Source organism: Lytechinus pictus, chromosome 9, assembly GCF_037042905.1.
Source record: "Lytechinus pictus isolate F3 Inbred chromosome 9, Lp3.0, whole genome shotgun sequence".
NCBI classification, from domain to species: Eukaryota; Metazoa; Echinodermata; class Echinoidea; order Temnopleuroida; family Toxopneustidae; genus Lytechinus; species Lytechinus pictus.
The window spans coordinates 17,117,663-17,141,353 of NC_087253.1; the positions used below are offsets into that span (position 1 = coordinate 17,117,663).

At 37.1% G+C, this 23,691-nt stretch overlaps 1 protein-coding gene across 1 annotated transcript in view; it reads left to right on the forward strand.

The window, feature by feature from the left end:
• The first annotated feature begins 2,332 nt into the window (after positions 1-2,332).
• LOC129268195 (tetratricopeptide repeat protein 17-like) overlaps positions 2,333-23,691 on the forward strand; it is a 34,281-nt gene continuing 12,922 nt past the window's right edge. Inside the window, exons 1-13 of the mRNA XM_064104821.1 lie at positions 2,333-2,543; positions 5,729-5,988; positions 8,248-8,359; positions 8,490-8,606; positions 10,572-10,681; positions 11,519-11,666; positions 15,053-15,192; positions 15,919-16,076; positions 19,761-19,936; positions 20,737-21,074; positions 21,307-21,481; positions 22,664-22,747; positions 23,142-23,366. Of these exons, the coding sequence (XP_063960891.1) occupies positions 2,430-2,543; positions 5,729-5,988; positions 8,248-8,359; positions 8,490-8,606; positions 10,572-10,681; positions 11,519-11,666; positions 15,053-15,192; positions 15,919-16,076; positions 19,761-19,936; positions 20,737-21,074; positions 21,307-21,481; positions 22,664-22,747; positions 23,142-23,366 (2,157 nt within the window). The 5' untranslated portion in view covers positions 2,333-2,429. The remainder of the gene's footprint in view (positions 2,544-5,728; positions 5,989-8,247; positions 8,360-8,489; positions 8,607-10,571; positions 10,682-11,518; positions 11,667-15,052; positions 15,193-15,918; positions 16,077-19,760; positions 19,937-20,736; positions 21,075-21,306; positions 21,482-22,663; positions 22,748-23,141; positions 23,367-23,691) is intronic.

Here is a 23,691-nt window from a genome sequence, read left to right on the forward strand (position 1 = left end):
ATTTTGTCGAATAATTGTAAAATAGCATAATCGGTTGAATGATTCTCTCTAAAACCATATTGATTTGGAATTAAGATATTATTATTGTTCAAAAAGGAATACAATCGCTTGTAAACTACTTTTTCAAGAATTTTAGAGATACTCGGTAATAAAGATGTGTCTTGATAGTCAACTTATAGTAAAATCTCGAATCGGTTATATTTTTCTAACGCCATTACTATTTCCTTCATTTGTTCTTGCGTAACTTGAACAGATTGTGGTGCGTTAAGTTGTTTTTTTCAACCCCCTATTTGGCAGGGGACGACTAGTCTGCAGGCACAGACCCTCATTGGAACTTTGATCAACAAGTGTGCCTCCACGCAAAGACTAGCACATACAAAACTTGCTCAGAGCGAGAGAGCCTTCAGTACACAAGGCACGAGTAGGCTGCACATTCAGACCCTTAACTCGAGCGAAGGGTTTGCCCAGCAGACTAGGGGACGACCGTGCTCACCGCTCATGGGAAATGGTATTTGATAGGGCAGTCCTAGCTGAGCAAAACAAAAGCTTTTATATGAGCCATGCGGGGTGCCATATTTTCCCGGGCGGATAATTGCGATTTGCAAGATACATGTAATGTCAATAAGATTATGCCTATATGGATCGCTAGATCTGCATGCTTTTTTAATCAAATAAAACTGAACGTTGGGAATGAACTTGCATATATGCAAGTTCATTCCCAGGTAAAAAAAACGGCGGGCCTAGATTAATTCTGAAACATAACACTGTCATAAATAAAGTCCTTCCCCATCATTTAGGCGACCCGGAATATTCTAAGGAATAGCCTATAATGGAGAAATGAGTTAAAGGGGAATCCAACCCAAGTAAAAACTTGTTTTTATAAGAAAAAGAAAAATCAGACAAGTTGATAGGTGAAAGTTTGAACAATATTGGACAAACAACAAGAAAGTTATGAATTTTTAAAAGTTGTAAATATTGGTAATCACTATACTCATGGAGACTTCAAATTGGCCGCATATGGGACGTCATAGTGATGTAAGGCAAGGACTACTCTTCCATGTACCCCAATACATATTATGGCTAAAATGTCATTTTTCCCAAAAGTTTTATTTCAAATTATATTTTTCTTTCATGAGGACATAAAGCAATATACTACCTGGGTTATATTTAGATTACTGCCCCAGGGGAATGGGTACTTATAGGAGATAACCACAAATCCCTGATAATAAAGTACATGGCCTATGCATGGGAAAGTTGTCCTTGCCCCTTGTCATAATTTACTTACCTAGTTGCCAATTTGAAATCTACATACTATTAGTGATCTCAATTTTAAAGCAGCTGTAACTTTCTTATTGCTTGTCCGATTTCTTTCAAACTTTCACCATTCTGTTTAAATTATTTTTCTCCTTCCCGACACAATATTTTATGGCCAAGGCTGGATTCCCCTTTAAGATTCGAGGCCTTGATATTAGGCCAATATTGTGCCACAATATTGGCCTAATATCAACATGATCAAGGCCTCGAATCTCAAACGGTTTTAAAAAAGGCGAATTTTATTAAAAGAAAACGCACTGTAAGAAAGAAAAAAATAATTAATGCATATAAAAGGGGAAAAGAAAAAAAACACTTTTAGTAACAAAGGAAATAAAGAAAAAATAAAACAGGGAAAAGAACATAGAGAGAAGAAAATATAAGAGCAAAGAAAAGATGAAAGACAACAATATTCAAGTGGAATGAAAACAAGGCATAAATAACGAATATTTCTATAGTAGACAAATTAGTAGATGCAATTAAGAACAGTTGTGACAATTATATATAGTCACTCTCATCATAATAAACAAATAGATGAAATAAATATAATATAAAAGGGAAAATATATAAGAAAAGTATTTAGTTCCGGGAGACTGGTAAACTTCATTCATAACCCCAGCAGTATGGTGTACGTGATGCCGACAGTGATGGGTCAAAAATTTTGAGGGGCCAAAAAATTTGGATTTCTGTACAATATGTGTACTGTCAGCTGTCCAGAAAATAATGTTACAGCTTTTTGTTCTCATCTTCTTTTTTCTATTCTCTAGCTCTCTCTCTTTTAAGGCCTACTCATGAAAACTTTCGGGGGGGGGGGGTCCATGGCCCCTAATTAAGCCCCCCCCCCCATCTGCCTTTAAAAGGGAATTAAGAAAGCAAATTAGCAAACTACAGACAATCAATACATCCCCAATCCAATTTTGTTATGGGGGCGCTAAGCGTGTCAAAATCGAGAGAACGTGACCAATTTTCAATTTCATCATAAATTTTTAATTGATATATCAACTCGAGCGCCGAGCCTTCCGCTTAAATTGCGCATTGGCGGCCTAACTAGCTAGCTAGCTAGCTATGCTAGCGCTCACAATCAATTTTCCAATAAATAAATAAATGGGAGTTAAAACATGGCGGAGTCTGTACGCGGAGTTCTGCTATTGGTTACAATTTCTGTTTTATTTTCATCATGTCAAGCAACAACACATTGGGTAGTAACAGAAGATGGAATGATTACACAACAGGTAATTGATTCTAATTGTATATTTCTTTAATTTTCTTCCTAAAACTCTGCTTTTGAATTACTATTGTCGATGAAGATCCTGGCTCTGCTCTGTGTTATTTGCATGTAGACCTTTATGTACAGTCCCACTAGCTGCTTAATGTGTTTGTTGGTTTTCTTCACGCAAGGAACACGAAAAGATTTCGGGGATCTTTGATTGAACTGAATCACTGTGAGTGTGAAGCAGGGTGACCAGATTTCACAAAATGAAATACGGGACAATCGACAAAAAGATCAACAAAGAAGGCTACACAGTGTTAGACTTGTGAAAAAATATAAAGAATTGGAAGGGAGGATGAACGAAAGAATGAAGGAGAGAGAGAAACAACGAAAAAAAAAAATGAATTGAGAAGAAAGAAAAAAAAATGAAGGAAAAAATAAAAGGAGGATGAAAGAAGGTTTCCGTCATTTGAAATAAATATAGAAAGAAAGGAAGGGAAGATTAATAAATGTGTGAAAGACAAAAAAAGGAGAGAAAGAAAAAGAAAGTAAGAAAAATGTTTCCTTCATTTGAAAGAAAGAAAAGCAGAAAGGGAAAGAAGAAAAAAGGAAAATAATGAGAAGGAATAAAATAAAGAAAGGAGGAAAGAGAGGGAGGAAAGAATGAAAAAAATATATATAATGGAAGGTGAGAAAGAACGAAAAGCAGAGGGGGGGGGGGGAAGGAAGCAAAGAAAAGTTTAAGGAAAGAAAGAATGAAGGGAAAAAAAGAAGTTTAATAAAGATGGAAAGTAAGAGAAAGAAAGAAAAATGAAGAGAAAGGTTCAGAAAAAACGATAGGGAATAAAGATAGATGGAACAAAAAAAGGGCAAGCAGAAAGGATAGAAGGATGAAGAAAGAAGGATAGAAAAGAAAGAAAGAGGAAAAAGTTCAAACTTCAAGCAAACAAAAAAATCCAATCATCTAACAAAAATCATAATGATATTTGCCGTTTTTTTTTGTCTCGCCTGCATAGCAGAGCGAGACTATAGGCGCGGCGCCGCTTTTCCGACGGCGGCGTCGTCAACATTGAAATCTTAACCAAGGTTAAGTTTTTGAAATGTCATCATAACTTAGAAAGTATATGGCCCTAGTTCATGAAACTTGGACATAAGGGTCATGAACTATTACTGAACATCCCGCCTGAGTTTCAGGTCACGTGACCAAGGTCAAAGGTCATTTAGGGTCAATGAACTTAGACCATGTTGGGGGAATCAATATTGAAATCTTAACCAAGGTTAAGTTTTTGAAATGTTGTCATAACTTCAAAAGTATATGGACCTAGTTCATAAAACTTAGACATAAGGGTAATAGTGTATCACTGAATATCCTGCCTGAGTTTTGCATCACATGGTTAAGGTCAAAGGTCACTTAGGGTCAATAAACTTTGGCCATGTTGGGGTTATTTGAGGAGTTGTCATCATAACTTTAAAAGTTTATGGATCTAGTTCATGAACATCCTGTGCTAATTTCAGGTCACATGACCAAGGTCAAATGTCATTTAGGGTCAACAAACTTTGGTAATGTTGGGGGTATTTGTGGAATTGTCATAACTTTACAAGTCTATGGATTTATTTCATGAAACTTCGACATAAGAGCAGCAGTGTATCCTTGAATACCCTGTGTGTGTTTCAGGAACATTGCCAAGGTCAAAGGTCATTTACAGGTCAATGTACTCTGTCTGTGTTGGGAGTATGTGTGAATTGGCATCATAACTTAGGAAGTTTATGGTACTTGCTCATGAAACATCGACATAAGGGTAATCAAGTATGAATGATAGTTTTGCACAATCCTTAGGTCACATGATCATGGTCAAAGGTCATTTTGGGTCAATGGACATAATATTTTAATATCTTATTAATGTTTCTTCTGTGAATAATTATTCATTAGCTGTTTTTCAAAGGAAGCAATGCTGCTATATCGAATTGCATAATGCAGGCGAGACTGCCAGAGGCGTTCCACTTGTTTAATATATTCTAAGAATTAAAAAAAACTAAAATGTTTTAGAAATGAATGAAAAGTTTAAAGTGAAACATTGTCAAACTTAAAAATTAGATGAAACATCGTGGCATCATACACAACAAGACTCAAAACAAGAGCTGAAACAACGAGATCTAGTTATGAAAACTCAATAACTTGTTCCTCCGATTACATCTCCGAATCAGTATTCTGAGAATCCATAATATTATTATAACAATTTCCCGCCGATTTTGTGATTATTTTGATGGAAAAACTAATTATCATGTGAGATTGTTTGCACCATTGAGAATCTGCTCCGATCCTACATGCCTAGCTAGTATAGCCTGCCACACACAGGCAGGAGGCAAGTTCGTTTGTTGTATTGGGTTAGCAAGAACATCACCGCAGAACTTGCTAAAGTTTACAGTTATCGATTTTATTATTGTTGCCTCTGCTTAGTCATCTGTTTTAAATGTATTAACTACATTTTGTTCAATATTCTGAAATGCGGGACAAATAGGCGTCCCGGGAACGGTTTGTCGGGACGCCGGGACAAAGGAGCAATATACAGGAAGACCCTGGGAAATACGGGATGTCTGGTCACCCTGGTGTGAAGAATTGTCGGGAATTTCTTATCATTCAATTAAATCATCATTTCTTGAGATTGATATTTTAATACATGGGCTTGATGGTGGTTGTATGTGAGTGTTGATTGAATTTGAAAAATGATTAGCAACATATTTATCATCCTGTCAATTCTTATTTCATAACTTTTAATTCAGCCCCAATGGCAAAAAACAGCCAAATAAAAAGTCTAAACATGATGAAACAAAATTGTCATTATTATTAAAAATGTTCACAAGCTCACACTGGAATAATTCTATTGTCAAGTTTTGATCTAGTTCAATGTTTGGTTGTTTGAACTCATACTCCATACCGAAAAGTGTCAGCATTTAGAAACAGGCTTTTTTTTATGGGGGGAGGGGGTTGTTGCACATTTTATTGCCTTTTGCCTATAGGCCAATGATAATTCAGTCTGTGTGCTGAGATAAATGAAATTTTATATGAATCGATCATGTTTTAATTATCTACAATACACAGCTTTAGTAAGGAAATGGAAATACGTAGTGTTTTTTATTACAAATTTTATATGATCCAATACAATGTTCACATTCATCCAATTATATATTTCTACATTCCTCCTACAGTTGGATTCAGTGTTCAACCTTCGAGAGCCCTACAACTTGATCGCAGTCCTCGGGCAGGAGAAGCGCTCCAAGGAGGTGAACCTCCTGGAGGAGAGTCTCCGGCTCCAGAAAGTTAGCATCGAAGCCAATGAAGACAAGGATACGGATCTGGAGCAGCGCTTCCTGGAGACAGATGGAGACTGCGTGGCTGCGGGGAGACCGCTGTCGGAATTTGAGCTTTACATCAGCACAGCTCTGTCGCTAGAACAAAAGGATATCAAGTGAGTGTTTTGGGTGTCAAACAAACTAGAAGGTGATGATGATTGATGAGTGCTTGATAAAACTAAACAGGAACACCACACTTAATTTGAGTTATTATCATAGCACAACTCTCTCATTAGAACAAGTGATGGAGATGAAAAACATGTAGATGATGAATATGAAAATGATGATGATGGTGATGATGATGATGGTGGTGATGATGATGGTGGTGATGATGATGGTGGTGATGATGATGATGATGATGATGAGGATGATGGTGATGATGGTGGTGGTGGTGGTGGTGGTGGTGGTGATGATGATGATGATGATGATGATGATGATGATGGTGGTGGTGGTGGTAATGACAATGATGATGATGGGGATGATGATAATGATAATGATGACGGTGGTGGTTGTAATAAAAAACGTTTTTTATAAAAAAAAAACAGTTTTTTATTGTTTTAAATCGTTTTTAAACGTTTTTTTCCAGCGAATGATGCAATTTTCTGTAAATCAATTAAACTATACAGTCTGATTCAAGCTCTTGATGTTTTACATACATTTTGGGAGTAAGTAAGAGAAGACTACAATTTTTGTTACTGAATTTCCAACAGAAAGATTCAAATTTAAAAAAAAAAATACTAAATCATAGAAATTGAATACCCCCCAAAACCCACTAAAGTTGACATTTTATAAGTTTATTCCTTATACATGTACATGTAGTCTCAGGGTTTTTTGAGTCTTGTCAATCTAGGGGGGAAGGCGAGAAGAATTTTCACAATGGAAGAAAATGACATACTGTAATCTATGGGGTTTCAAAGCTTAATTTTATTAAATCAAGAAATGCTTTATTTCATTTGAATCAATTATGCCAATTTTAGTTAAATCTATAAACTAAGCCCTTGAATTGCTTATTTTTTTCATTTGATAAATTTAGATCAAATGCATATAAGAAAAACATTCAGTATAAAAAGTTTTTGACTTTTTTTTTTTGGGGGGGAATGGAAATTATTGGCAATAATTAACAAAAGAACAATTGGCTTTATACATGAATCACGTTTTTGTGTAATTCGGGGTCTGACATATGCACTTGTTGTGTAATATCATAACCACATACCCATGCATACATCCTAAAATAGTATTGAATGATATGGCGTGGACCTGTCATGTTTATAGATTTATCATATAAATTTTTGAGGGGGCCATTGAGGTCCCCTGGGATTGTTAGGGTAACTGTTAAGGTTTGCCTGCTGATTATCTTAAATGTTTCTTTATCTTTACAAAGCACAAAGTTTCACCTGCCTTCCTGCACAAAGGCCGTTAGCACGCACTGCGTGTCGCCTTTCCGCACAAAGGCCGTTAGTGCGCTTTGCACGTTGCCATCCCGCAGAAAGGCCGTTAGCAAGCAGTTAACAGTTCGCGCTAACGGCCCTTATACGGGAAGGCGGCGGTTTGTAAAATATTATTATGCTTGTGCAACACTACCATTTCACTCAAGTACTACTACATGTATGTATTTGAGCTTATTTTAAATAGTGTTTCTTTCCCTGTCCAAAAAGTTAGCACAACACTCAGATATGTTTGTTACAATGAGAATATTCAAAATGTGGATTGATGTACACAACTGAACTGGGAAGAAAGGAACATGACAAAGCCATGGAGAAGGGGAGAATAATGGGGGAAAGAGAAAGAGGGGGAAAGAGAAAGAGGAGAAAAGGAGTGGTGTTGAGAAAGAGTTTTAATTAGTTAGAAGAAAATAATACACCACTTCAGAAAGAAAAGTATGAAAAAAAACATTCATCTAAAATCACATCCATGCAAATTTACAACACACAAGCCTATGCAGTGTTTTAAAACACTTTTTTTTGTGTAAAAAAAACGGGTGTTTTAAAACGCGTTTTAAAACATGTTTTAAAACACACCGTTTAAAACGTGCCAACCCTGGTGGTGATGATAGATGATGTTGGTGATGATAATGATGTTGATGATGAAGAAGAAGGTGCCGATGAAGGTGATGATGGTGGTAGTGATGATAATGGTTATATAATGTTTAATATGATTAATGGTGGTGATGATGGTGACGATGGCAATGACTACATGTCTTAAAGATGATCATTTCCCGAATTAAAGTTTGATGTTGGCACAGCTCTCTCAAAGTTAACATCCAACGCCAACATGAAACACACAACACTGCTCGAAATACAAAGGAATAATGTGATTCTGGATTCTAATGCAGAATGTTGAAAGTGTATTAAACACACTGTTGACCTTTTTTTCAGCCCGTTGGACCACATGAAGATGAAGATCGGTGAAGTGAAGAAGTTCCGTCAGCCAAACTGCTCAAGGGTCCTAGAACTGACCTACAGCATACATGCATTTGACCATCTAAAGGTACATATTTATTTATTTTTTTTTATTTATTTTTTTTTTCGTTCGTTTGTTTGTTTGTTTATTCATTCATTAATCTTGTCACATGAAAGTATTAAAGATTTGTATATACATGAATTTGTTTTTATGACAGGCTATACAGGAGAGACATAACATCAGTAGCTTCCCAGAACCTGAGCTCATGTATCTGCTGCCCTCTGTTGGTAGCTTAGAGAATGCTGGTCACATGATCTACAAGGCCATGTCTAAGGTGCGTATCCATTCTAAGAGGGGCGCTGCAAGATCGTTAATTTACATTTGAACCCATATCAACTACATTAGTGTTTTAATAACCATACGACTTGATTTGGGGACTTATTGCTCGATTTGGAATTGAATGTAATTTTCTTGCACCCCCCTCCCCCCCCCCCCCCATTAGACCTTGCAACTATTCTGCATTTGGAGGAAAGAATCCAAACTTTGACAAACCCGAGGGTTTGCATTGATATTTCTTGCATTAAAAAAGAGGCAAATTTATTGGGATACAATAACATGCAGGGGTTCTCAAACTACGGCCCGCGGGCCGGATCCGGCCCGTGGAGCTTCTCAATCCGGCCCTCGAGACTCTGCTGGGGTTTTTTAATAACTTTTAAGTCACAATATGAAACATAGCTCAATATGATTACATTGTGTATCCATGTAGACCTAACCGTAATAAAAGTAATGGCAGTCAAATTAATTTGACTTTTAAATATCGTTTAGTGGAGTCTTTTCTGTCTGTTCGATCTATAATAGATGACCAGCGCTGTTCTCACCATGTTTGGATCTACATACAGGTGCGAAAGTGCATTTTCCACTATGAACATTTTAAAGAACTAACTCATACCGAAGTACCTTGACAGGGGCCGCGGAACGGTTTTCAAAGTGGGGGGGGGGGTTGCTGCACCATGCAAAAAATCACAATCATATGGTCATTTTTACGTTTTTGTACATGGTTTTGGAAGAAAGTGGGGGGGGGGGGCTGAACCCCCCCCCCCCCCCCCGCGGCCCCTGCTTGACCAGTAAACATTTGCACCAGTGCCTTCGTCTGACAATTACACCTTTTGTGCCAAGGTTCAAGCAACTTGTTGCTGACAGACTGTCACGTTTCCCGTATTGAAAGTGACTATAGGAGGCTGACATCCTTGTTATAGTCTACAACAGACATGCTCTATTATTCATTCTACTTTGACTACAAAAAAATATTGATACTTCAAGACATTATCTGTCTCCCCAATACCAGGTATATATAGGTACAATCTAGATTCCTTTTAACAAAGTACTACAATATTGTTATCATTAATATTGACTCTCGATGTTTCTTGAAATCTTTTCTAATTTTGCCTGCGTTCTATATGAAACTGTTATAAATTTGTTGGATGAAATGCTCCCAAAATAAGGACCAGATTCCACAAGAGAGCATCTCGGAACCCGACCGCAAGGATCTTTGCGCTTCGCGCACATTTTTTTCCCCTAAGTATCCACTTCACCCTGGCCCTTTCAGGTTTACTTGGAGTCTCATCTGGCCCTTCAAAGAAAAAGTTTGAGAACCTAAAATTGAGTAATATTGAATTGAATTAAAAGGTATTCAAATCAAATTATGATGATTCAAAGTTTTGAATTGACCTTGAATGGAATGTTTTGGATTATTCTTTTGTGTCATTTGGTCTCATTGAATTGAATTGAATGGAATGTGAAAGAATTGATATTGTAATTGTATTGAAATGAATTCAATTTGATTAAATTGAACTGAATTTTAAAGTCAATTGAATGAATTATATTCTGTGAAATGATGTTGAAAATGAAGGTGAATTGCAGTGGCCTTTCCAGAGGGTGGGGAAGTGATGTGCACCCCCTCTATATTAGGAGAATACCCTATTGAAGATACATGTAAATGTAGTTAAATCTAAGACAATATTCATCTACACCCCCCCAACCCACTTTCAAATTTGCTCTATATGCCGGGTGGGTGTTTCACAAAGCTGTTCGTAAAGTTACGAACGACTTTATGCATGACTGGAACATGTTCTTAGGTCATAACTCAATTACATAGGGATATCACATAGCACAAGAAAGGTTCACTAGTCGTGCGTAAAGTCATTCGTATCTTACGGACATCTTTATGAAACACCCACCTGGATCTGCTGCTGGGATTGTATGGAATTGAATATTATGTAATCATATTTCTCTCTCACAGAACAAAACCTCCTGGGTTCTCTTCAACCTGGCAGCCTACTACTGGCGGGTCAAAGGTCGTCCGGAGCAGGTCATCGAGTGCTCAAGGAGGGCACTGCACTTCTCACCTCAGTAAGAAATTATTCTTTCTCTTTCCATCATTTTTTGTTGTTGTAAATTTAAGGTATGTAAGATAAAGGTATGCTCCTGTTTATTGAAATTATTGCAAGATTCCAAGTTCTTTGCAATCTTCAATTTCAACCCAATTGGAGACTGAAAGATTATGCTATAAGTATAACACAATCACATGTTTTTCACAGATTCCAACCTTGGTCTCCAAAGGATTAAGAAGACTGTTAGATCAGGGTCCCCAGCCCATCAGGGGAATTTGATCAAAAAATACCTCAAATGACGGAAAAATCAGGGAATCTTGATCAGCCCCAAAGTCGAAAGCACAGTATTTTTTGTTGCATATCAAAATAACATCCATTGAATGACTGGTTATGGTGGTTATAGGGTATGGTGGATGGCTGTATGAGGAGAAGGGAGGCCATTACATGCCTGTGTAATAGTACTAGTTTGTTTTAAATTTTTGTTTTTATACTGAAAATACATGTAATTCATGGCAACTTAGAAAACATGCGAAACTGGAAATGGGTTTGAATAATTATCAGGGAATTTTCAAACGTCATCAGGAAATTTTGTTCTTTTGATAAGCTGGGAACCCTGTAGATTGGAAGGTCCACTGTAAATAATTGCCCTTCAGGAAACTGTTTCATCAACATTTTGTCTTCTGACAAGTTATCAGATTTTACAAATACCCTCGATTTTTATTTGGCGAGAAAAACTGTTCCTCATTGATAAATATCGGATAGAACACACTTCGTAGGATAGAACATCCGACAAGTCCTTCCATGAAATGCTATTCAGATGCTCTATAACAGAACTTCTGTTTTTCTCTCATTGCAGTGAGCACAAGAACGTTGCATTGATGAATATGGCTAACGTCCTGCACCGAGGCCATCTTTCTGCGGATGCGTCGGTTCTGGCTGAAGCAGCCCTGGAGGGAGATCAGGAGATTGATATTGTGTACTTCACCCTGGGAAATATCTATGCGGTAGGTTGGATTGAGATTGTACTGAGATGGGAAGGAGTGGTGGTGGTGATTATTCTCATGGAAATTGTGATGATGATGATGATGGTGGTGGTGATGATGTTGATCGTGATGATGATGATAATGGTGGTGGTGGTGATGATTGTTGTGATGATGATAGGGATAAAGATGGTGATTATGATGATGATGATGATGTTGGAGGACGAGGATGGTGATGATAATGATTAAGCTTTTTCGATATACCGGTATTAGTAATACCGTTCGGTATGAACGTCATACCGGTATGGATACCGCCGTTAAAATTTCAATACCGAAATACCGTCATACCAAAAGCTGAAAATATCATACCGGTATTTTCTTTTTTTTACAGTAAAATTAAGCCAAAACAATAAGTTGTTTGGCTCTCTCAACGTATTTAATGAAATCAGAATCCGATAATCTAACCTCAAAATGAATACATCGCCCCTGAACTAATGTCTGAGCTCCGCCAGCCGCTGCATAATGCCTCGGCCCCACCGCTACGTAGGCCTACATGGGGTGCATGTCGGCTCCATGCACTTGTGCACACAGCTACAAAAAACAAACGAAGCCGATCGAGATGGGGAGCATTTCATGAAGATTTTTTTCAGTGGTTTCAACAACAGATTTGCTTTCCGCCAATCACATGCGAGGGTTTGTCATAGCTTGTAACATCCCTCTATAAACAAACAAAATCACCGACAAAACTCTTTTTGAAACACTCCCCAGCCTGCCTTTTGACCACGTGGTGTCTTCAACAAAGTATCAACCTTGGAGCGTTGACTGACAAACCACAGGGATTAACACTTGTTTTTTCTGTATGCAAGTTTTTTTTCTCGGACTGCCCTTAACTTGTTTCAATGGGATTAATTTAATGTTATACAGCCTGCTACAAAAGTCGTTTGACAACCTCCCAAAAAATAAATACATACATAAATATAAAAAATAATTGAAAATAAATTGTAAAAAAAAGAAGAAAAAAAATGTTGACAACAGGAAAAAAATGTTACGCAATCCCTCTTGGTTTATTTTGAAAATGATCTGTGAAGTGATCGTGAATGGAAGGAAGAAAATGGCTGGAAAATTTGTGTGATTTGTGATGGGTGCTGTATCCTTTTTGTGCATGTGCGGTCATGAATAAAATGAAATAAACTATTGGATTGATTGTGATTTAAATTTATGATGGACTGGTGGCGTGATAAGATGATGATCAACTCAATTTTGGCATGTGTAAAAGATAGAATTGACATTATTAAAATGAAAAATTATTGATGACCAGGACTTGGGGGGGGGGGGGGGGCGAGAGAAGAGAGAAATAGAAAAAAAAGGGGAAGATCGAGACTCGGAGAAGAGGAGGTTGTTGATTGTTTGTGGTAAGAGGGGTGGTGACGGGGAGAGGAGGGGCCGATGGGAAAGAGAGAGTGAGGTCTGGGGAGATAAAGAAAAACAAAATCAAGAAAAAAGAGTGAGAAAGAGGCGGCAGCGGATAAGAAGTCCAGGGGGAGGTTTTTACTTTTAGACAACATATGGAGATTCACAAGAGGGAGAAAACATGGCCTGAAGGGAGTTAGCTAAGAGGGGGGGGGGTTCAACACAATGGACATAAGAAAAGTTAATTACGAGACGTCAAAATTTGAGGTCAACAAACTTTGAACCTTCGACGAACACGTGTTGATGTGAGTGGTAAAAAAAGGGGCGAATCTGAATGTGAATGAGTGGGGCAAAATCGGTGAAGGGAAAATCACGCAAATCTCCTTGACTGTTTCAGCAGGGAATTTGGTGCTTGGAATTTGGGGCATGTACACACGTTTAGCAAAGTAGCAGTGAGTAGGTACGGTATAGCATTTGGTAACTTGACTACATCTAATTCATTTCATCATGGAGATAGGATTAATTGTACCACATGCTTGCTGAGATAATTTCGCGCATGTGCACAGGTAACTCCCTCTCGCCGCCGCCGGGAGAGAGCACGATCGTATAACTTTTTGCTCAGGTCTTTAATAGTTGGGACTTGAAATACGATAATTTCTCATTTTCTAATCTTTAATAAACAAATTATGATTATTTCCATTTGAAAATCTAAGGTTAGTGGTGACTTGCAAGGCTCAAGACAAGTCTCAACTTCGTCATATTTAAATTTTTTTAATCTATGAAAATATGTTTGAGAAAGTTTCTGTCAATGAGAACGGACCATGCTGAGCATTCCTCAGCTGACTGCAAGCATCCACTCTTTATCCGAGGCCATATCAGGGCTAAACAAACATTGGACACTGTTTGCACAATAAATTTGGGAATTTACACCGGTATTAGTCGGTATACCGGTATTGAAGCAATTAGTAATACCGGTATTGAAAATATCAATACCGAAAAAGCTTAATAATGATGATGATAAGATGATGTTGATAGTGGCGATGATGTCATGATGATTATCTTTCTGCGGATGTGTCAGTTCTCGCCAAATCTGCCCTGGAGGGAGATCAGGAGATTTATATTGTGTACTTTACTCTCTGAATTATTTATGTGGTAGGTTGGATTTAGATTGTAATTAGGAGGAGGAGGAAAGTGGTGATGGTGATGATGATGATAATGATGATTAGGATGATTTTGATGATGGTGATGATGAATAATGATAATGATGATGATGGTGGTGATGATGGTGATGATGATGATGATGATGATGATGATGATGATGATGATGATGATGAAGATGAAGATGATGATGATGATGATGATGGATGATGAAGATGAAGATGATGATGATGATGATGATGGATGATGATGATAGTTATGATGATGATGATGATGATGATGATGATGATGATGATGATGATGATGATGATGATGATTATGGTGAAATGATAACTACAATAGGATTATTTTCCATAAAGCTGACCATCGCTAGTGAGTTCAACAGTTGAAAGAAGGAATTTTGCCTAAAAGTGGACCAAATATCTATGGTCCCAAGAGGATCTGTTTAGGCACATTCATCTGCATTATGTTTCTGGCATTTAAAGCAGATACGAACCAATAGCACCATCTCGATTACTCGTACCTGGCGGCAGTTTCCTGACCCATAATGCTAGTGTAGTCTAGTAATATAGACCCACTTGAATGATAACACTCTAATTAACTACTCAATACATTTATACCGCAATAATTATGTTACCAATAGGAAAACAATTACTTTTCCTCTCAAAACATTTTAGTTTTCTTTACAAATACAATTATAGGTCAATTTATTCTCTGTAATATTAGTAGATATCTGAAAAAGTATATTTTAAGACTTTGTATTTATAACACACAGCCAATGCGAGACCACACACAGTTGACTCCCCCTTTAAAGCCTGATTTTACCGTTTGTATTTGAACAGGCAATAGGAGAGTACAACAAGTCTAGCTGGTGTTTTGGTCATACCAGTCGCATCAATTCGGCCTTGGGGGCAGCAGAGAAGAGACAGCATGCCGTCAAATGCCATCAGAAACTAGAGAGGGCGCTAGAAGCTCAGCATTCGTAAGTTCCTGCAGTCATTTTCATGTACAAGTTGGGCAATCTGGGGCTCGAAACACAAAGCTTAGCAATGATCATAGAATGTTTTGCATACGAATGATTGCATTGACTACAATGTACAATTGAATGAAAATCAAGTGTATGATTAATCGCTAATATTTGTGTTGCGGGACCCAGATTAGATTTTTTTTCTATATTCATTTCACTCTATTTCACTCATGAATTAAACAATATGGCATTTAATTGACTCAGAATTTTTACCTTCAGGTTTTATTCTATAAAATCAAGTGCATATTGGTTTCTTTGAATCAGTAATTTACAAAGCAAATAGTTTATCAAGTCTTCAGTCAATTGCTTCCACAATAGGTTAGATCACTGTTACAAAGTTATTTGATTGAGTAATTATTAGAAATCAGAAATTGATTAACTTGATATAAAATTCAGGACTTTGGTGTTCATTGAAAATTAATTATTTCCTTTACGTACACTCTTATGTTTTATGCAGGTCATTGCAGCGAACCATGTCTGAATTGAAAGACTATCAAACAACACTTAATTTCACAATCTTCCATTATAGTTTTCTAAGTCCTTTACATATTTATCATATTTTGTTTTATGCAGTTCATTGCAGAGAACGCTGTCTGAATTGAAAGACTATCAGCCCAAGCAAGAACACTTTTTTTTACAGTCTTCCATTATTTTTCTAATTCCTTATTATGTTTTATGTAGGTCATTGCAGAGAACCCTGTCTGAATTGAAAGACTACCAAACCAAGCAAGAATACTTTCTTGAGCTTCAGAAGAAGATGTTGACTATTCAACGCAAGGCTGAAGACCAGTACGAAGCAAACCTGAGCTACCAGAAGCACCGCTTCCTACAGGAGATGGGTAAGTACATGTGTGTTTTCATGGGGGATGGCACCAGTCGGATGCATATCGCCCAGAGTAGAACAAGATGTTTGACCAGCAGACGTTATATAATCAGGGATGCCAGAGTTCCGGTTAGAGCCGAAATTCCAGCTCTTTCATTTTTTTCCCGTAAGTTCCAGCTGGTCGAGTTTTCTCAAGCTAGAGAAAACAGTCACCGGACAGGCACGGCTGGCTGTTCAGAGAGCACCGGCACCGCATGCGATATGCAACCCAAGAGTTGCAGCTGCCATTCGCTCCTGCATTACGCTCGAAGCATGCCGTCAACTTGATTTCTGTGCAAATTGAATGCGGTAGACTTACTCCATTTTTTTATTTTTATTGATCATTTTGAAGATATGATCCTAAATTTGTGAGAACGTTCGCAAACTCGGAACAAAACCACAGATTTCTTCTTTTTTTTTTTTTTAACGCATTTTTTGGTGACTCCTTATCTTAAATTTGAGCTAAGCCGCGGCATAGTCTGGAAATATGGCACAGATTCCGATATTTGGATTTTGATATATTGATTTTTTTTTTGGTGAAAAATTTGACTTTTAAAAGGAGATTGTAGAGTTGAAATTGAGACTTTCATGGGATAAGTGATAGTAAATGTGTATATAAACAATGTGTTTAGTTTGTGTTGTGCACTTTGGTGATTGACTGCTGCAGTTATGAAATGAGTTTGCCATGTCGAATGGAGGCATATCTTGAATTTCGGGCATGTTACTCATTTTGTAGACATCATTATTACTTATGAATTGCATGTACAGTATGTCATGTCAAAACTTGAGCTAAATCTTTGGGAAAATGATCCCTGAAAAAGACTTAGATCGAATCAGAGAGCATTTAGAACCCAAGAGCTTCTAGGGCCCTTACGCGGACCCTGGACCCCGGCCGCAAGAGGCTTCGCACTTAGCTTTCACGATGTGTGCAATTTACCTTCCGAAAAATGTTCAGGCCCAGGTACCATTTTCCACGGGCTTCCATGTATAATGCTTTATTTAGGGGTGTGAGGGTTCAGATTTTTATCTGATTTCAGATTTTTTTCGTTTTGATTTTCAGCTTAATTTCAGCTTATTTTCGGCTTTCCTCTGGACAAAAAGTATGGGAGCTCTTTCTATTTCAGACTTTTTCTACAAGTTTCAGCTTTTTTCAGATCTTTTTATTTGTGACCACTCACACCCCTGTTTATTGTGAAGTCATTGTCTCACTTTCTCTGGCCTGACAATTGCACAATACTAAGCAGGGTGTGCTGAAGAACTTCCTTCATTCCTTCTGGGGCCCATTTCATAAAGGACTCAAAACTGTTGTAACTTTGCCATTATGGCAACTACCATGGTAACCTTGATTCTGATTGGCTGCTGAGCCCTGTTACCATGGTAGTTGCCATTATGGCAAAGTTACAACAGTTGCAAGTCCTTCATGAAACGAGCCCCAGGTTCACCAAGTTTGCTTATTCTTAGATACATCTCTGTTACAGTCATTTTCCATTGAATTTCATCTAACTATGAATAATAATAAAGAATAAAAACGAGTATTATCTTAATAAGTGGCGTTAGACCAAGTGGAATTTAGACAAAATGGGTAAAGCTCAAATTAGCTCAGTGCCACTTAAAGCAAAATGACAGTAGTTGCAGTAAAACACTGATTTCGTGAGAAAGTCTGTAAAACCAAGGTTAAGTATTAATATATCATCGTGGATCTAGATCTGGTACAGTTACATAAACTGAACTTTGTGAAATCATAATATCTAGCTAACAAACGATCACATTGAAGATCGCCAACACAGATAGGCACACGTGGGACAGTGTATTATTATTGCTGGAATAAAGACCCGACGGAAGTGACCGAATCCGCGCTTATTTTGCTTATTTCTCAGCAATTACACAATTTCTTCCAGAATCCTTTGGCACATATTTTTTATTCATACAAACAGACACTTTGGTGATCATTATATTAAATTCTGTAAAAAGTCATTTTGAGATCATTCCCACAACTGGAATTTATCTTTAAACTGAGTAGACAAACTGGTTGGAGATGAACAAGGATTAGACCATGTGGGATTAGACCAAACGGAAAAGAAGCGAAACAGGTGTTTACCAATTGGCAATTTACTAAAGGGTTTTGTGTTTGAATCTTACCAAAGCACTGGTGTCCTTTGGCAAGGCATCAATTCGCACTTTGCCATCCTTCACCCAGGTGTTAAGTGGATACCTCATGTCTGATAGGATGCATAGATATCGTTTCCTTAGTAATGAGAGCATCGTGACTGCTCTTCGCTGGAATCTTCCCCAGGGAGTGGAGATTGTGTATCCACCATTAGCAGCCTACCCATAATCAAAGGACTTTGAATGTGGGTTTGATCCCCCATTAAAGGGGAATCCAGCCTTTGCCATAAAATGTTGTGTTGGGAAGGAGAAAATAAATTAAACAGAATGGTGAAAGTTTGAAAGAAATCGGTCAAGCAATAAGAAAGTTATAGCTGCTTTAAAATTGAGATCACTAATACTATGTAGATTTCAAATTGGCAACTGGGTAAGTAAATTATGACAAGGGGCAAGGACAACTTTCCCATAGGCCATGTACTTTATTATCAGGGATTTGTGGTTTTCTCCTAAGTACCCATTCCCCTGGGGCAGTAATCTAAATATAACCCAGGTAGTATATTGTTTTATGTCCTCATGAAAGAAAAATATAATTTGAAATAAAACTTTTGGGGAAAAATGACATTTTAGCCATAATATGTATTGGAGTACATGGAAGAGTAGTCCTTGCCTTACATCACTATGACATCACATATGCGGCCAATTTGAAGTCTCCATGGGTATAGTGATTACCAATATTTACAATTTCTAAAAATTCATAACTTTCTTGTTGTTTGTCCAATATTGTTCAAACTTTCACCTATCAACTTGTCTGATTTTTCTTTTCCTTATAAAAACAAGTTTTTATTTGGGTTGGATTCCCCTTTAAGTTTTTCCTCCAAATTTTCATATGAATAATTTATTTATGAAGATGTCATGTGACAATTCAAAATTCAAATTCATATATTTCACATCTCTTAAAAAAAAAAACAGGGTACAATACATAGTGAGTTAATGCAATAGAGTAAAAACAACAATGACAGTTGTACAATTTAGACAAAAAATGACAAGAAAAAAAAAAGTAATGAATGGGATGCAGGGTGCTACATAACTTTTCAGAAGCACTTGCCCAGTCGGGAAAGGAAATTTTAGAATAGTTGGAATATACTTGTCCAAAAATCTATTTCACTTGCCCGAAAAAATCCTGGAAAAATGTTTACTCCTTCAAAAGAAAGTTTTGCGGTTTTATAAACCATTAAACTTTTTCTCTCTTTTGACATGAACTGATGTACCTTGTTATTGCATTTCTTTTTCCAAAGTGATTTTATCTTGCCTGCCATGACCAAAATTAGAGTCAATATCATATCAACGACCCTAATTTTGGTCATTCTACTGTGAGAATTTTGCTTGCCCAATTCAGGCAAGTAGTTTTGGTCTTTACTTCAAAACACTTGCCCAACTCTTACTTTTACTTGCCCCAGGCAATCGGGCAAGCACCCTGGGGTGTGAGGGAGTAACAAAACGCCATTGGCCTGTCTAGGCTGCTCCCTTTTTACATTCATTACTGATGTTTTTACAGGTGAGAACCCCCGATGTGAGGTCAGCCAGCTAGGTTCAGGGACTCAGTTCTTGATGTGCCGGAGGGACGGGATTCCAGAGACCGATGTTTACGGCCAACCCTTTGATGACGAGAAGGAGATCGAAGTACTCGATGAGTCTCGTTTCCAGAACAACTGTGTAGTTTTCCCCGATGGGGTAAGTAGGGGTGTTGAGTATTTGTTTTTGTAAAACTTAAATGGCTTGTATTTCTTAAAAGTTCCCAGTTTTCTGTTTTCTATAATGTAAATTCTGTTTTCTTTAGTTTAATGTAGTTGCATGAGATTATCCAAAGTCCAAACTCTTCTATTACTAAACATTATGGCCCGTATTCTGAAGTCAGGTTTAACTTAGACCACGGTCTAACTCTGTGCTAAAATTATGGGGAACCAAAAGTTCAAAAATTCTGTTTATATTGTATATTTCTTATGTTTACTATATTGTTTCCTTTTGCTTTCATAATGAAGAAAAATACTTCAGTTATCATTCCCAGACAATTATGAACAATTTGGGTGACATGAGTTAATATATTGAACATGTACTGTTAGGGATTTGTGCTCCAATTGGCTCTCCATAGTTAAACCACAACTTTAAACCAGAGTTTAATTTAAACCCAAGTTCAGAATACGGGCCAATGTGTAAATACTAGTTGTGAAAAAGCACCCTTCCTACCATTGTGATTGTGAGATTATGATTACAATCACGGTCATGACCACAAATGATATTAATATTGTGATAATTTATAATCATGATCATGATTGTCAAGTAAACATGGCAACAACAAGGAAGGGTCTATCCTTTATTTCTTTAGAATTCTGAAGCAATTTGAGAGTTCACTCTTATTATTTGCTTTATTTCCGCTATATAACCATGACATGTCTGCAATGCCCTTAAAGATACTCTTCAAATGTATTAAGTACTAAAATTGGGATATTATTATCATCCTATTGGTCCTCTAGGACAAGAACTGCTTAAACCTAAGCGGAACTGGAGGTCCACCGGAGCAAAAGCTATATATGGCCTCACAGGACACGGCCCCACATGGTACGGCCCCTCAGGGTTCAGCCCCACATGGTTCCGTGTCTCAGGGTACGGCCCCACATGTTTCGGCCTCTCATGGGTCAGCCCCACGTGGTACAGTCCCCCATGAAACGGTCCAGAGAGATTCGGTGTCTTTGACACATCTCCCTGATAAAATAGAACAACCCAGTGATTCGGAGTGCGCTAGATGGAAGGGCATCAACGTGAGTTGGAAAGAGTTTGCACAACGACTTGTGCCGATGGGACTAAATGAAAGGTAAGATAGTAAGAATTTAAGTGGCATTTTGTCATTTTAGAAGTTGTACTTGTATTATTCATAAATTAATCTGCCATTTCTTAAAATGGGAGTATAGCTTACCCTTCCTTTTAGCAGTTTTGTACTCAACATTATGTTTTAACTTAACCAAATGCAAAGTATTCTTTTTGATCTCTAGTTATTCCTAGCCTTTACTTTTAAACTTTGTTTGCATCTGATTTTTTTTCAACAGTCTAGAAGCATTGAAAAAGAATGTGGGAATGCCGGCTGACTACCCCCACTCGAACGCCCCCAGCTGCTCCCATAGAGCACCACTCTTCAATGGCAATACAGGCGTAGACTTCATCGAAGGAATCGCAAATAGGGAATTCCTACCAAATGTCGGCTGCCCAATTAAACTCATGATGGTAAATAGCAATATTATCTAACTAGTACATATTAACAAGGGCGTTAGTCGAAATTATCCTCCCTTTTGTGATTTCATTAGGATTAACAAATAGGGAGTTCCTATCAAATGTGGGTTTCCAATTAAACTCATGCAGGTAAATAGCAATATTATGTAACTAGTACTTATTGGCAAGAGCATTAGATATTAAAGTTATTAATTGAAGAATAGCAAATGGGGAGTTCCTATCAATTGGGGGCTGCCTAATTAAATTCATGCAGGTAAGATGAAATATTCCCCAAATAATGCACATTAGCAAGGGCATTTGTCAGAATTATCCACCTGTTTGTAATTTCACAGGGATTAGCAATTATGTCGGCTGCCTAATTAAACTTATGCAGGTAAATAGCAGTATTATCTAACTAGTACCTATTAGCAAGGGCATTAGTAAAAGTTACTTCATTGAAGGAATAGCAAACAGAAAGTTCCTACCTAATGTGGGCTGGCCAATTAAACTCATGCAGGTAAAAAGCAATATTATCCTATGAGTACATATTAACAAGGGTGTAAGTAAAATCCACTTTAATAATAGGGAGTTCCTACCAAATGGGAGCTGCCCAGTCAACCTCATGTAGGTTAGAAGGAATATTCCCAAACTATTGGACATAATCAAGGGTATTAGTCCAAATTATCCACCTGTTTGTAATTTCACAGGGAATTATAGCAAATAGCAGAATTTCTAAAGAACATGGGCTGCTCAATTAAAGTCATGCAGGTAAAGAATATTATTGAAGTGACACTATTGGATACGAAAAAGACACTTTGTTACCACTCCCAATTTAAAGCCGGAGATGGGATTGGATCTTTATTCTAGGAGACTGATAACATAAAAAGTTATCCACCGGATGTGTACACACCACAGTCCTAATGGCGGCCATTTTTCCTCTTCTATTTGTTCCATTATACATTTTTGGGGCAAATCCATCACCCCTACATTTTTTTTTGTAGTTGCCAGTGTAGGCTAATTTGCAGTGGAAGAATTCTGAATGAAATACTACAAAAGAAAGTATTTATAGGTTCTCAATACAACACTAATTATTCAGAACAAAACAGTACCTAAAAGCTAGCCTTGTGTATTCCATGTTACAATAGTGTATGTATATCTGATTGTGTCTAATAATTCTCTTGTTTTATTGTTTCTTAGGTCTTTAGAAAGTATCTGGATGCTCAGAATCTGATGGGCAGAGAGTTTGATTACCGTGTAACATATGCCATGTCAACGAGAACGGTAACAATCTATTTTTTTCTCACACTCTTAGATAGATATTGTTACAAAGAAAATTCTGTATGTTTAAAAGGGAAGTTGGAATAAATTTTTTTTAAATTAAGAAACAAACGCAATGTTGTAATATTGGCATTTTCAAGATTTTAGTCATTATTTTCCTTCTATTTTTTCCATCAAACAAAGTATACTAATGCAATTGAAATTGGCATAGGGTGTGTAAATTTTTTCAGTGTTTGACAGTATTGAATTAAATCTTTTTAGAGTTTTGAGTTTTTAGACAGCATAAAATTGGATCTCAACTTTAGTCTTGACAAGATGTAATATAATTTTTTTAACTTTTTGTTCAGGATAAAACTTGGGTTTTAGGAATCTTTATTTGATTTTTTTTTTTTTACAGGATTATAAAGATATATGGCTGATATACAGTGCAGCAGCTATTTACTGGCGGGTTCACCCGGACGATGGTAAATCTATTGAATGCCTACGGAGGGCACTTTTCTATGCACCAGTTGACCGTGTTGATGTTCCACTCACCAACATGGCGATGGCCATGGTCGACCAAGAACGCTATGAAGATGCAATTCAGATTCTGCGTATGGCTCTGGTTGTAGATAGTATGAAGGTATGCGACATAGAAAATATAGATAAGGGTGTAAAATCAATCATTAAAGATCATCAAATCTTATTTTGAAACTATAATGTAATATCGAATACATTTGGAACAATATTTTTATGAGTTTTATGTGTATATATGATTCATTATTGGTAAAATAGAATCTATAATACGCAAAGTTATTAGAGATGTTGTTTGTCGCTGACGTCACAACTTTGAACTAACCTCGCAAAAAATGTTGATCTTCGAACCTGAAGAATCCAAATTTTGATAAGGCGATAATCCATACCGGGATATCAGATTGGGATATCAGTGGATTCATTTTGATTATCCT